At 40.4% G+C, this 12,829-nt stretch overlaps 1 protein-coding gene across 8 annotated transcripts in view; it reads left to right on the top strand.

Moving 5' to 3' along the window:
• Nucleotides 1-8,450, top strand: part of LOC107582754 (zinc finger protein 438-like) — a 53,541-nt gene extending 45,091 nt beyond the window's left edge. For 3 of the 8 annotated variants that reach the window (XM_016268732.1, XM_016268730.1, XM_016268731.1), the window contains 3 exons: nt 4,287-4,360; nt 6,067-7,684; nt 7,760-8,450. In XM_016268732.1, coding sequence (XP_016124218.1) covers nt 4,312-4,360; nt 6,067-7,684; nt 7,760-8,342 — 2,250 coding nt within the window. In that variant the 5' untranslated portion in view covers nt 4,287-4,311 and the 3' untranslated portion in view covers nt 8,343-8,450. Of the gene's footprint in view, nt 1-4,282; nt 4,361-5,570; nt 5,627-5,851; nt 5,967-6,066; nt 7,685-7,759 lie in introns of those variants that run through there. The other 5 variants (XM_016268738.1, XM_016268733.1, XM_016268736.1 and 2 more) reach the window with 5 other exon arrangements.
• Nucleotides 8,451-12,829: the final 4,379 nt, after the last annotated feature.

Raw genomic sequence — 12,829 nt, 5'->3', positions numbered from 1 at the left:
ATTATAACAGGCTCCTTTTCCCTGGCCTCTCTGTTCTGATATTATACACCGATTTGAAGATCGAGATCTTTAACCACACCTTCCATCACTCAGGAAAACTTGATGCAGGTCTTTGTCTTTCTGCCGGTGTTCCTGTAAAGTTGGCCTTCCTTACTTTGTTTTCCTTTCTTATGTTCTTTGTTAGTACCTGTTTAGCTGTTTTGCTTAAGCCACAGTGAGATAAGGCCCATTCACACCAAGCACAAAACTGTAACTGAAAATATAATAATCCAGCCAATCAGAATCAAGTCAGCTTTAAAGAGCTTGGGCATGTAAAGCGGAAGATGTGTGCTTAAAATAAACAATGTTATATCTTTTAGTTGTCTTTCTTGATGGGCAACTGATGACATAAAAGTAGGATTGTTAACAGAATCAGTAAGTCAATGTCAGTAATTTGCAGTTAATGTCATAATTGTTAAATAGATATATTTTATTACACAGAACATCACATAGATTTGGAATGGTATGAAGGTGAGTAAATTATGACAATCTCAACAGAAACTATCCTTTGACATCATAAATTCCTTTTTCAGGACAAAAAACTATTTGCATGTTTTAATTTGGTAGATTCTGTGAGTTCATTTAGTAAAGGATTTGTTGACCGATTCACCGAATGAGTGCACATGACTGAGTGAACTTGTGAGTTTGAGACTTTTTGTGGGATTTATTAAAAGAGGAGTAAAATAAACACAACAATAATAGAAAGCATTAAAGGTAGAATTAGCTAGCATTAATACAATTACACCACACAACCCTTGAACCCTAGTACTGAGAGGCAAAAAGAAGGAAGTGGAGGGAAATTTGGAAATGAGTGCATAGTGATGAAATGAGGGAAGCATGGTGTTATGGGAGTTGGTTGAAGGTGGAGTGTGAGGGTTTATGCAGTCTTCTCTACTGTGTGACCTACTTAATGAATACAAATGGCACACCAAACAGCAAAAGGTAATTTAAAGGTTCTATAAGGTGACTCACATAGACTTAGCCTCTGGTCACAGGTTCTCACCAGGTGGGCCTCACACATCCTGAAAAGTGAATCTGCGGGCTCTTTGATCGCCCCCCTGGTGGCTGGCTGCAGTACAGGTCATAAACCCTGCCCTCTCCATATAAACGAATGGGACTTGAGTCAAAATAAAAAAATAAATGACACTTCCAATACAATTTTCCCAAAGATGATTTTGGTCATTTAAGGTATTTATCACTCTGATATATGTTAAATTGTTCGTTTTTGTGATAAGTTTGATTTTAGCTAGTAATTTGATGCTATAAAAACAGGGCGTGTTGTTATGGTTGATTGGGTCTGTGGGAGTTTGATACTGCGGCTCCACCTCATGACACAGACTCGGGCTCCAAACGAACCTCTACTGCGCAGACTCTGGCTCCAAATGACGTCATTTACTCAAGATGTCAGCGGCCATACTGAGATGCTTTGGCTTCAATTTTCTATAATGGAAGGAATAGGAGACGCTTCGTCCATCATTTTTTTACAGTCTATGGTTCTCACACTTTCATTACGGTTTCTTGGCCTTCCTCATATACCCCCTGATCACTTAATCTGGGGTATAACCAATCCTCCCTACTTCCTATACCTTCTTATCATCTTATTCTCAAAGGTAATTTTGAGCTACAATTACCCATCTAAATTCATAATTGTAGCACTTGCCCCCTCCTACTGTGGATGTTCATGCAACATCAACCCAAGTGCTGAGAGTAATTTTGACTGTCGCAGTCGCTTCCTCTCCAACACTTCACCATAGAGGTGACACACACTGAGTTGCCCTTGGCGACTGCATTCCATGGGTCAAAGTTCAGTACCTTGATTTACAGCATCCTGTCTGGTCGGCTCTGCGGAAATGAGGCTCCTCACCACAGTATCTTCAAGAAAAAAAAAAATCACATGCCGTTATCTTTTGACTCCTGCAACATTTCCCTGAAATTTTCAACCATATCTTTCAGCAGCATGTAGTGATTTACATTGAAATGGTTTAGTCAGTGAGAATATTTTGGTTCTGTATTCTCTCATCTTTCTAATGTGGGATGCTTTTCTTATTGATTAGTCCACATCTGCGTGTACAGGCAAGCCTGTAGTTTTGAAATTGGAATGGATTTTTTTCTCTTCCACATTGATTGTCTCAGGTGACAGCTAATTACTCAAGAGTGTGTTTTGTACATGTGTTATGTAGAGTTGATATTATTTCATGTGGTTCTTTTGATACTGTGCTCTGGTTGACTGACATGCTTTAACGTCTGTTGTATTGTTCCTGCAGAGCAGTCTTTTTGCAGGCACATGTACGTAGCATGTTACGATGTACTGGCATGTTTGTGTTTTCATTTCCTTTGGTTAATATTTTGTTGCTTTGGCTGTCACAAGATAAGATACTGCAGGTGTGTGTGTGAGTGTGCCACATTCTTGCAAAAACTGTGTGTCCGTAAGTCTGCTGTGGAGAGGCACAGTCTCTTCTAAGCAAGGACTTTAAAAAAACAGAGATTGGCAAACAGTGGTATGTTTTCGCTCCTGAAAATGTCTCCTCTTCTGAGAGAGACAACTGATCTTTCACTCAAACACACACCCTTGTACACATCCAGCAATGCTATAAGATGGTTTAACTTCTTCATGCGAGTCATCCAGATCTGTCTCCATCCAATCAACAGCTGATGTATAGAACAAAGTCCCCGCCCTACATTTTTTCTTTTTCTTTTTTGAAATTCCGTTTCTCCATGTACGTCACAATACAGAAGAAAAGATCCGTTGCTGCTTACATAAACAAATCATCAGATATCTTTCTCGGTAAATTAAAAATCAAATCTCTGTAAATTTGTGAAATAACACTCTTTATGTTGTCATATCAAACAGCTCAGTGGACCTTCTCTTTTGAGAATTAAAATTCTCGTTTGAAATTGGCTAAGAACGTTTAGCATGTGCAGGTTAAACGAACAGACTTCATCATATTCGATGCATATATCAAACCTAGTGACATTTGCTATTTGTTTTTTAATCAGCTGGAATTAAGTTGATTTTTTATAACTTAAGTGTCCAATACTTTTTGGAGCCACTGTACACTACCAGTCAAAAAAATCTAAAAGGACACAAAGTGGACCGTTTTGTAGACAAATATAAATTGTGCATACATATAATTATTTTATCAAAACTACATAATTCTCATACTTCTATTTCACAGTTTTAAAGACTTTACTATTATTCTAAAGCATGGAAAATTTGTTGTAATGAAGAACAAGCAAGTGTGTCCAAACTTTTGACTGATAGCTTAGTTCAGGATCAAAATTAAGTAGAAAAGCCTAAAAAGACATGATGCTTCCTCTGGGTAGATTTGAGAAATAACACTCTTCAAGTTGTCATATCAAACAGATCAGTGGATTTTCTCTTTTGTGACAGAAAATTCTCGTTGACTTTTCTGAAGGAACTTGGCTGAGAATGTTTAGCATGTGCAGTTTATTGTCTCTTCATCTTTTCCCTATTTTGTTTATTTTCACACGTGTCAGCGACTTCACAGCTTGCCCAGAACAACAGGGGAATTAGCCAACACAGGCTTGATTAAACAAGCGAAAATATGGTACGAAAGGCCGGTGTTGCATTTAGAGATCGGGAAGTTTGTAAAGGCATAGAGATATGACAGATGTGCTGTGTGTGTGTGTGCATTTCTGTGGCAGTCGGACCTCATGGCCGCTGGATATGGATGTTCTATACCAGAACGGTTGTGTGTGTCCACCTCTTTTATCTCCTGCAGATACCCTCCTTTCATCTCCTTTCAGACCTACAGGGTCCTGGACAAACCCCTCCCTAAAATATAGTCCCCCGCAACACACGCACACTCCAAGGCTGCTATCTCACTGCCACAGATGAGGACCTTCATGTACAGGCCAAATGACATCCCCCTTGTCCTCGTCCCACTACCACACACACACACACACACACACACACACACACACATTAGGGTTGGATCCCATCTCACCTGGCTCATTCAGTGTCCCCTCTTCCTCGGGTCTTTCACTCCCTTTCTATCCTTCCCCTCCTGTTGTTTTTCTGCCTTTGCCTTGACTCTAATCTGAGCCTGTGTGACATCTGGAATGTCCTCTGGTTTTGATCGAGATAGTAAGAGAGAGAGAGAGGGGGGAGAAGACATCGTTTGAACGCAGGCAGACATCTCTAAACACTGTAATTTAAAGCATCTATTGTGTTAATTACACAGTAGAGGTTCAGTTCTGTTCTCTGCATTTGTTTTTTTGTTTAGGATCTTCAGTGACAGTGTGGCAGACATGAAAACCCAAGAGCACCGTTCCAGCCCTCTGAAATCACACACACAGAGTGAGTATAGAGATAATAATATGCAGTCTTATGAAGCTCATCTTTTAAGGTCAAATAATAATAATCGCTTTTGTAGTCACCAAGATTTTGTCTGCTTTAGTAGTATTCAATTAGATAAATCAACAGAGTACTTTTTTGTATACGTCATACAGACATTTTAATGCTTAATAAGAGTTAAAAACACATTCTGTTCCATTTATCTCATTATATCCATTAAGAGGAAGAATGCATTCTGCTGTATGTGAACATCCTGAAATCTTGACTCTTAATTGCCACTAATTGTTGTCTGATGAATCAAGCTACAAGGAACTACCAAAAATGTAACCAGTCACAAAATGAAAAAAATGACCCCCATTTTTGATATGTTTGTGTGTAACTGTCACTGAATTTAGATCACTGTGAAATGTTTGAAAAAGAAATTAAGTACTTGGGTACCTGTCCCTCCCTATAATCACTTAGAATAAACCTATAAAATTAGATAGCAATTTTGTTAGGCTATCAGGTAAGTCCCCATGACCTATTGACCAACATCTGGCCTGGATTCCTTTACGCACGGGTGAGGTGTAAACACACACATTTGCACACTAAATTCATTCTCTCAAACGCATTCTGGTATTCACAACAAAAACAGATGTACGCATAGATATACGTAGTGGCCGGAGCGTAACCCTTCTAACATAAACACCAGATCTCACCTTTGAACTCCTCACCTTTCATGCTGCTAATTGGTCCGTGATGCTCTTATTTTTCTTCATGACCCTGTGGCTAAAAATAAGTCCCCATTCCTTGCACCTAATATAGAGTACTCTCCTCCTGTTCAACTGTTCTCATCTTTCCCTTTTAGGCCTGATAAATGCCCAACTCTTTATGATGTTTCTGTTTTTAACCTAATTAATTAGCCTAAATGGGATTAGGAATTACCCTGCTTTGTGCTTATTGACTGAAAACTGGGTGCTGAAACATCATTAAAAAAAAAATTCCATCTTCATCAGCAATCTTTATAGCTACACTTTACAATTTTTTACTTGTAAAGTAAAAACTTAGTTTTACTTGCTGCTAAATACTAAATTCTAATCAATCAAACATTGTACCATCTCTCTTTTGTCAAAAAGTTATAGAGAACTATGTAGTATGTCTTCTTTTGTTCCTGTTGCTTAACTGGTAAAGCTTGGCACTAGCAGTGACAATGTCTTTGGTTTGATTCCAAAAGAAAACGCAAACTGATAAATGCCACTATGGATGAATGTGTCTGCCAAATGAATAAATGTAAGTGTACTTTTTTTTAATTATTGCTGAGCAAATTAATTTTTTATATCTGCAGTTGTGAGGCAGAAGGCCACAAGGTTGTGTGGACAGTCATGACGTGTTTTGAGTATGGTTGTTTAACTGTTATTCTTGTTCATGTAATAACGATTCTAATGCTAGGCAGCTGTTATGCTTTAAAGGCGGTTTATTCCTTTTGCAAGTGTGTGTGTGTGTCTGTCTGTCTCTGTTTGTAAGTGTGCATTAGGAAGCATGAGGAGGTATAAGACTTAGTGAGCTGCAGCATGAACAAGAGCAGTACACTGAGCTCGAATCAAAGAGGGCTCAAACTCTTTGCCCCAGGGTAAATTGGTGTGTGAGTGTGTAAGAAAGAATGAAAAATTAGTTAGACCCTCTCTTTTTTTTCAGTTAACTTTTTCTTAGGAGTTATCTTGTTTTGACAGGTGATGCACGTCCCCACTCCCAAATGAAGGGTCTCCAGTTTCGAAGCATTGCCCCCAAAGCCCCAGTAGTGGTTCCATCATCTGCAGTTCTATCCTGCCAGCCTCCCACAGCCCTTCCAGAAGCATCCGCAGCTGTCAGCCCCAAATCCATCCTTGTCCCTGCCCAGAACTATGCACTCATGCAGGTTGCTGGACAAGAGGGGACCTTCTCATTGGTGGCCTTACCTCAGACACAACAGCAACAGCCAATCCAGAAGAACCTTAAGCTGCCTATTCCTAGATATCAACCGGTAAGAAGCAAGAGCGCTCCAGAAAAAGGCAGTAGCACGATGCTGAGTCCAGCCAAGGTTTCTGCAACCATACAAGCTCAATCATCTGCTATGAAATCAGACCAGAGTTCAGACCCAGGATCTGAGCAGCTTGTTTTGATTGATGCTCCTACTTCGTCTGAAATCAGTGTTACACCCTTGCTCCCAGGTTCACAGACAGATCGAAAAGTGGAGCAAAAAAGCGATGCCAGTCCACTCAAAAGTCAGCACTATCCTTCTGGAACCTCCCTTGCAGCCCCTGTCAAGAAAATCTCCCCAGTTAAACCCCAAATAGAGGGTCAAGCCTCGGCTGGCAGTGCCATCACAGTCCTCTCACCCACTGTCTTTAGCAAAGCTGTTCAGATCATTCCATCGCCACCCAAGGGCAAGCTGCCCATCTTGCCCTATGCCAAGGTGAAGAACTCCCTCCTGGCACCAACCAGCCTTGCCAGCACCCCATTCTCAGACAAGCAGACTGTGAGTGGAGCCAAAAGCAGCCTGAAAAGCCCTCCAGACAACAAAATCACATCCACGGACAGCAAAGTTAAAAGTGAAAGCCTAAGCCAAGACCACAGCAACACCCAAATCAAGAAACCTCCAGGCAAGAAACGGGGGAGGAAGAGGAAAACCATGGAGGATATTCTAGCCTTCGAGGCTCGAAAGAAGAGATCCTTGTCGTTTTTCAGAAGGAGGGTGCCTGATAAACCTCCAGTTGGTGTGTCGAATTCTGCCTCTCAAGCTAAGTTGTTGGACATATCCAAAAAGTATCGGAGTATTCGTCCCAAGCCGGTACTGGTAATGGAAACCACTATTCCACAACTTGTTCCACTTCCTTCCTCTTCAACATCAGAGAACCTTGATCTGGAGCAGCTCTTATTAGGACAGCAGATATCAGGAAAACAATCGAGTGCTCCACAGTCTTCGCAAGCTACTGAGCAGCCTGTGGTAGAATGCAAAGGTGGTGGAGGAGTGATTTACACCGGAAGTCGTCCTCTGCATCGATGTCCTACCTGCAACAGGTATTTCCAATTCAAGCATCACTTGCAGAGCCACATGAACAGCCACAGTAACCTGCGGCCTTATGTCTGCCCGGTATGCAGGAAGGCCTACGCTCACTCGGGCAGTCTTAGCACTCATATGAAACTGCACCATGCGGAAAGCAGGCCCAGGAAGAGCCTTTGCTGTGAATTCTGTGAGAAGTCATTTGGCTATGTGGGTGTCTACTTTAGCCACTTGAGAGAGGTGCACCGGGTAATACTCACCGTTGAACCGTCCATCAGTCAACATGAAGAAAATATGTCTGTAGAAGAGTAAGTAACAAACATTGAGCGATGACTCTGCCTAAAGCTGCCTTGTTCTTGACATAGATGTTCCTTGTCTTGCAGGTCTTCAGAAGCTGATGAACAGGCCTCAGAACAACACGTTGACCCAGTCGAGCTACAAATTAAGTGTGGGCGCTGCCAGGCCATCACCCCTACCTTTGCTGACATGAAGCTGCATTTGTTGTACGTGCACGGAGAGGAGGTCCAGGTGCAACTGAGGGATGGGGCCATGCGTGGGGGCCGTGAAGCAGAGGATGAACTGGTCAAACATGCAGCACATTACTGGAGGCAGCTCAATGAGAAACGCAACCTAGTGCACTGCGACGAGGAGTTCTTCTCCTTTTCCAAGCTCAAACGCCACCTCCATTCTCACCATCAAGAAGCTAGAGAGAGTCAAGAAGAAGAAGAAGAGGAGGAAGAAGAGGAGATGATAGGTAAGGAAGGCCACATATTAAGGGGCCTCAATAAAGGTATATCCCTGAGGGTGGGGTCTCACTTTAACTGCATCCTTTGCAGTAAGGTGTTTAATAAGAAACAGGACGTTATTGAGCATTGGAGGGCACAGCACAACTGTGAAAATCCCACCCTTTTATGGGATGTCCTGGACTTCAAAGGTGAGAGCAAGCTTACTGATGGGCCAAATTAACTGCAAATGGGTAATTTATTATTTGCTCCATGTCGACTGTGTGGTTCATGCAGGATGCAGTGACGTTAATGCAAAAAAATAAAAAACTACTAATAGACTTTTTATGTTGTTTTGAAATGCTTCAATGTTTTATGTTTGTTTTTTTCTTTAACGTTTTAATGTGTTTAATGCATAAAAGCATAAGAAAATAATAAAATTCACAAACCATAAATTCAATAAACATTACTATGGCCCAGGTGCAGATGTAATATAACTGCCAGTGAATGGAAGACCTAAGGATGATAATCATAATTTTTAAGGTTCGTGGACACATAGTGTGTTTAGTAACTGCTTCAGTTGAGTGAAACAGACTAACAAAGGCTCATCAAAATCACGTTACCTCTCAGGCAAATTAAAAAATTTGCTATAGTCTGAATACAAATAGGGCATGATTAGCGTGCTTGAAATAACATGTCAAAGAACAACAGTAACACATTATCAGTGACATTCCACAAACACATATACATAATCATAGTTTCAGTCCTCATTTCACAACTAAAATAAGTACTGCCAGAAAACCTCTGCTGACTTTTCAGTCTAAGATATGCAGGTCCACTAATAAGGATTTAAAATATCCCTAAAATAGCTCAATTTGGCCAATATTTAACTGTTAAATTTAGTATGAATGTTTCAAAAGTATTCAATGTTGTATTTTTGGATGGAAATGCTATATATTTAAAAAAGAAAATCATGGTGAAATGTGTGGTGATTTATTTATATTATTAGTCTATTCAAACATATTTCTGTTCATGAAAAAAATGGTCAGGGTAAAGGAATGTTTAAAAAAAAAACTCCTAATTGTTATACATGTATACTTGTATAGATAGACTACAAATATATCTAAATATAAATTGAGAATATATATTTACACAAAGACTCCCCCTGCTGTTTTGGTTTAAGAAATTAACAATGAAATATATTTACCTGTTACAGTGTCTTAAATGTCTTAAGCAAACCTGCAGCTTCAGCTACATTACCAGACAAAGCTTTGAGCACACCTGACAGAATCTTTGGCTGATAACATGATCACTCACAGGAGATCAAAGCCCATCCTTCTAACAGGATTAGAGGATGGAGCTTTAGAAGGAGGAGAGTGTCTGTTTAAAGTAAATGAAGGATGTAGGGCTGTAGAAAGGAGAGGCAGAAATGAGGTTGCAGGAGAGTGAAAGGAAGTAGGATGAGATTGCAGAGATTTGATGCGGGGGAAAATAAAACATGCAAGAAGAGATGGTAAAAGAAACGGGGAGAACTGACAGTGAAACCGCATGCGTGCACACCCTTCATTTCATTTGCAGAGATGACCATGATGAGGATGAATTCTTCATGAACTATGATGAATGGATACTGATAAAAGAATTATAGCCAGCGACAGAGAAAGTTCTCCCATCCAAAAAAAAGCAGCCGTGATACGGTGCGCATGTTTTAATGCATGGAGACTAATGGAAGCGAGACGCTCTATCGATCCGTCCTGGTTTGCTCGGAGGAAGAGAACTAGAGAGATGATGCTGAGCTGAAGATGAATGAATGAAGTAAAGGGTGTGTCTAATTAGATAACCGTCACCTGCATTTACCGACACAGTCCTGTCTGGATCCCAGAGTGTGATGTGCACTGAATGAACACATTCACTGGAATGAGAAGCTTTAGCAACATTGAAAACTACACTTCATGAGAAAGAGGAAACTTATCAGAGCATCTTATCTCATAACCTATAATGTGATCCATTTATTTGACTTGGTCCATCAGGAATAGTTTGAAATGTAAAAAGCAAATTGATAAAACAATGTGTAAGATCTAAACATTCTAAAAACAAGATCAATTTACTTTGATCAATTTAAGTTGTGTAAAATAATGGTAGCCTTTTTGCAAATGGCTTTTTCTTGTTTTATCTGTAAACTTGACTAAATATACACTACTGCTCAAAGGTTTAAGCTTTTGTAAAGAATTAATACATTTATTCATCAAGGACGCATTAAATTGACATAGACATTTATAATGTTACAGAAGTTTTCTATCTCAAATAAATGCTGCTTTTTGAACTTACTATTCGTCGAATCCTGAACAAACAAAAAAAGTATCACACAAAAATATCAAGCAGCACTATTGTTTTTAACATTGATGATAATAAGAAATATTTCTTGAGCATCAAATTAGCATATCTGAATGATTTCTGAAGGATCAAGTGACACTGAAGACTGGAGTAATGGCTGCTGAAATGCCAGCTTCTTCATCACAGGAATAAACGATTATTTCTTTCAAAAACAACAAACTTTCAAACAGTAGTGTTGTTAGATTAAGCATAAAACAAGGGAAAAACAATTTGCCAGTGGTGTAAGAAAAATAAACTTAATTTGAGATATTCGAGTCATATATTATGCCATTTTCCTTCCTACACTTCCCATCCTTCGTGTTTTTATGGGTCAGAGAACATGATGTTGATGACATTACGCAATGTGGTTCATTAAAAAGATCTACAAGGTCTGAATATGAATGTTTCTTCCCATTGCAATACAGAGTTCTTCGCATGAAACTCTAGATGGCACAGTCTGATAGGTCTAACTCAATCTGACCTAATGACATGGTAGCCAATGAGCTCGCTGCTCAACATTCAAATATATGACTAGTGCTTGCTGTATCAGTTGAAGCTTGCTTCAGAAACCCTCCACCTTCCCCAGCTCCACCTGTATAGATCTGCTACGAGGTGATTCATGCATGCTATATGGGAGTTATTTCATGCGTGTTATATTTGCAGCAGCAATATTTCTTACATGCTCACAGTAGCATGTTGTAGATGTATTGGCAGTAGCGAGTCTCGGTACTTGCCCATGCCAATCCCTCCGAGAGTTGTCATGACAGAAATATATTTGTACTACGCCTGGAGACCATTGTAAATACGAAGCCCTTGTCAGTGACATTGCCGCTTTTTGGTCTCTCCTGTGTGCTGTGTGGTCCAGATGGTACAGAATCACTCTGTTCCACTGGGTCTCTAGTAGACCGCCCAGAGGGACAGTAGCCATCTGCCCAGGACATCTCACTTCCCACACACAACTCTGACATGGAACACACACACAACTACACACACAGACAAAAGAGCCACTAAACTGCTCCTCTAGAACACTTCCTGATTTCATCATCAACGGTCAAAGTGTTGCCACCCCAACAAAGGGGCCCCAACTCCACCAAGGGCCAGTCTGGGAGCTTTTAGTATAACAAGTAATTACACTATTCAAGTCACTAAAGTTGTTCACAAATACATATTTGTTTGGTTTATTTTTAGTTAGATATTCCCTTGTTGATTAAACACACTCCTGTTTTCATTCTCAGTCAATCAGTGCTCGCTCATTCACCAGAATAGATTAGTGATAATTGGCTCTCGGTTGTCAGTACTTTAGCATCCTAATGAGAGCAATATTTACTAATCTAGAAAGGGGAGTGAGAAAGTGCTCCAAGTTTGACTGTTTTTAATGAGACCCAGGTAGGCTAACCGGAGCAGTCTGGAGTAATTAGGAAAGGATGTAGAGCATTTTCTCTCCCCCCCGTCCTGCCCCATGCTATCTTCTAATGTCTTCCCACAGGGAGGATCCTGACAGTGGAAAGCTGGGGGGGGGTTCTCAAGGGAATTAGGTCTGCCTGAGTGATAACCTACATTCACCCAATCCGATGTCTTTCTGCTCTCTGCTCGCAAATAAGGCTAATGACATACCACAGGCCTGCAGACATGCATGAATATTATGTTGATGTTATGTGCATGTGAGCGCTACATTAACTAATATTCAAAAACCAGCCACCTATACACGTTAAGACATGAATGCATAACACATAATTTCTTCTTTCGTACGCACCTTCTTACATGATGCATGGAAGAACTTGAAATTGTGCATCCATACAGACACTGTTGCACACATAACCTTTGATGATGCTCCTGCTCTCCTTTGATGGCAATTACCTGCGGCATGCTCTGAAATTCTCTTAACCTTATCTGATAGGTTAATTAGCTAATGCATATTCGTCGCACTGGATGCTGGGAAAATGTCAGAAGCTATATGGAGGAGTGCTTTACATTTACCTAGGCGACATCTACAAGTATTTTTAAGCCACTTCCCTTTTTTAGATTCTGTCATGTTTCATAGCTGCATAGACTGGGATCAAATCAGCAACAATTATACTTTATCATTTTTCACTCCAGTCGTCCTTTCCTCTCTTTTCACTTTCACGCCAGTTTACAGGACTAATGAGTTCTTGCAATTTGCAATTAAGAAAAGCATTTTATCATTATCACCTCCAGCTATATTCCATCCTTTCTTCCTCCCTCACACCTCCTTTCCCAGATGGAGTGTTACAGTGTGGCCTCCCATTGTGATGATCCCCCTCGGGAAACCTGGATCCCACCTCGGCGGTCAGAATCAATTACGTTCATATCTCTCTCTCCCCATCTCTCTCTCTCCCCATC

This window comes from Sinocyclocheilus grahami, unplaced genomic scaffold (genome assembly GCF_001515645.1).
Source record: "Sinocyclocheilus grahami isolate Dianchi unplaced genomic scaffold, SAMN03320097.WGS_v1.1 scaffold47.1, whole genome shotgun sequence".
NCBI lineage: Eukaryota > Metazoa > Chordata > Actinopteri > Cypriniformes > Cyprinidae > Sinocyclocheilus > Sinocyclocheilus grahami.
This window is presented reverse-complemented; position numbering and strand designations above follow the sequence as displayed.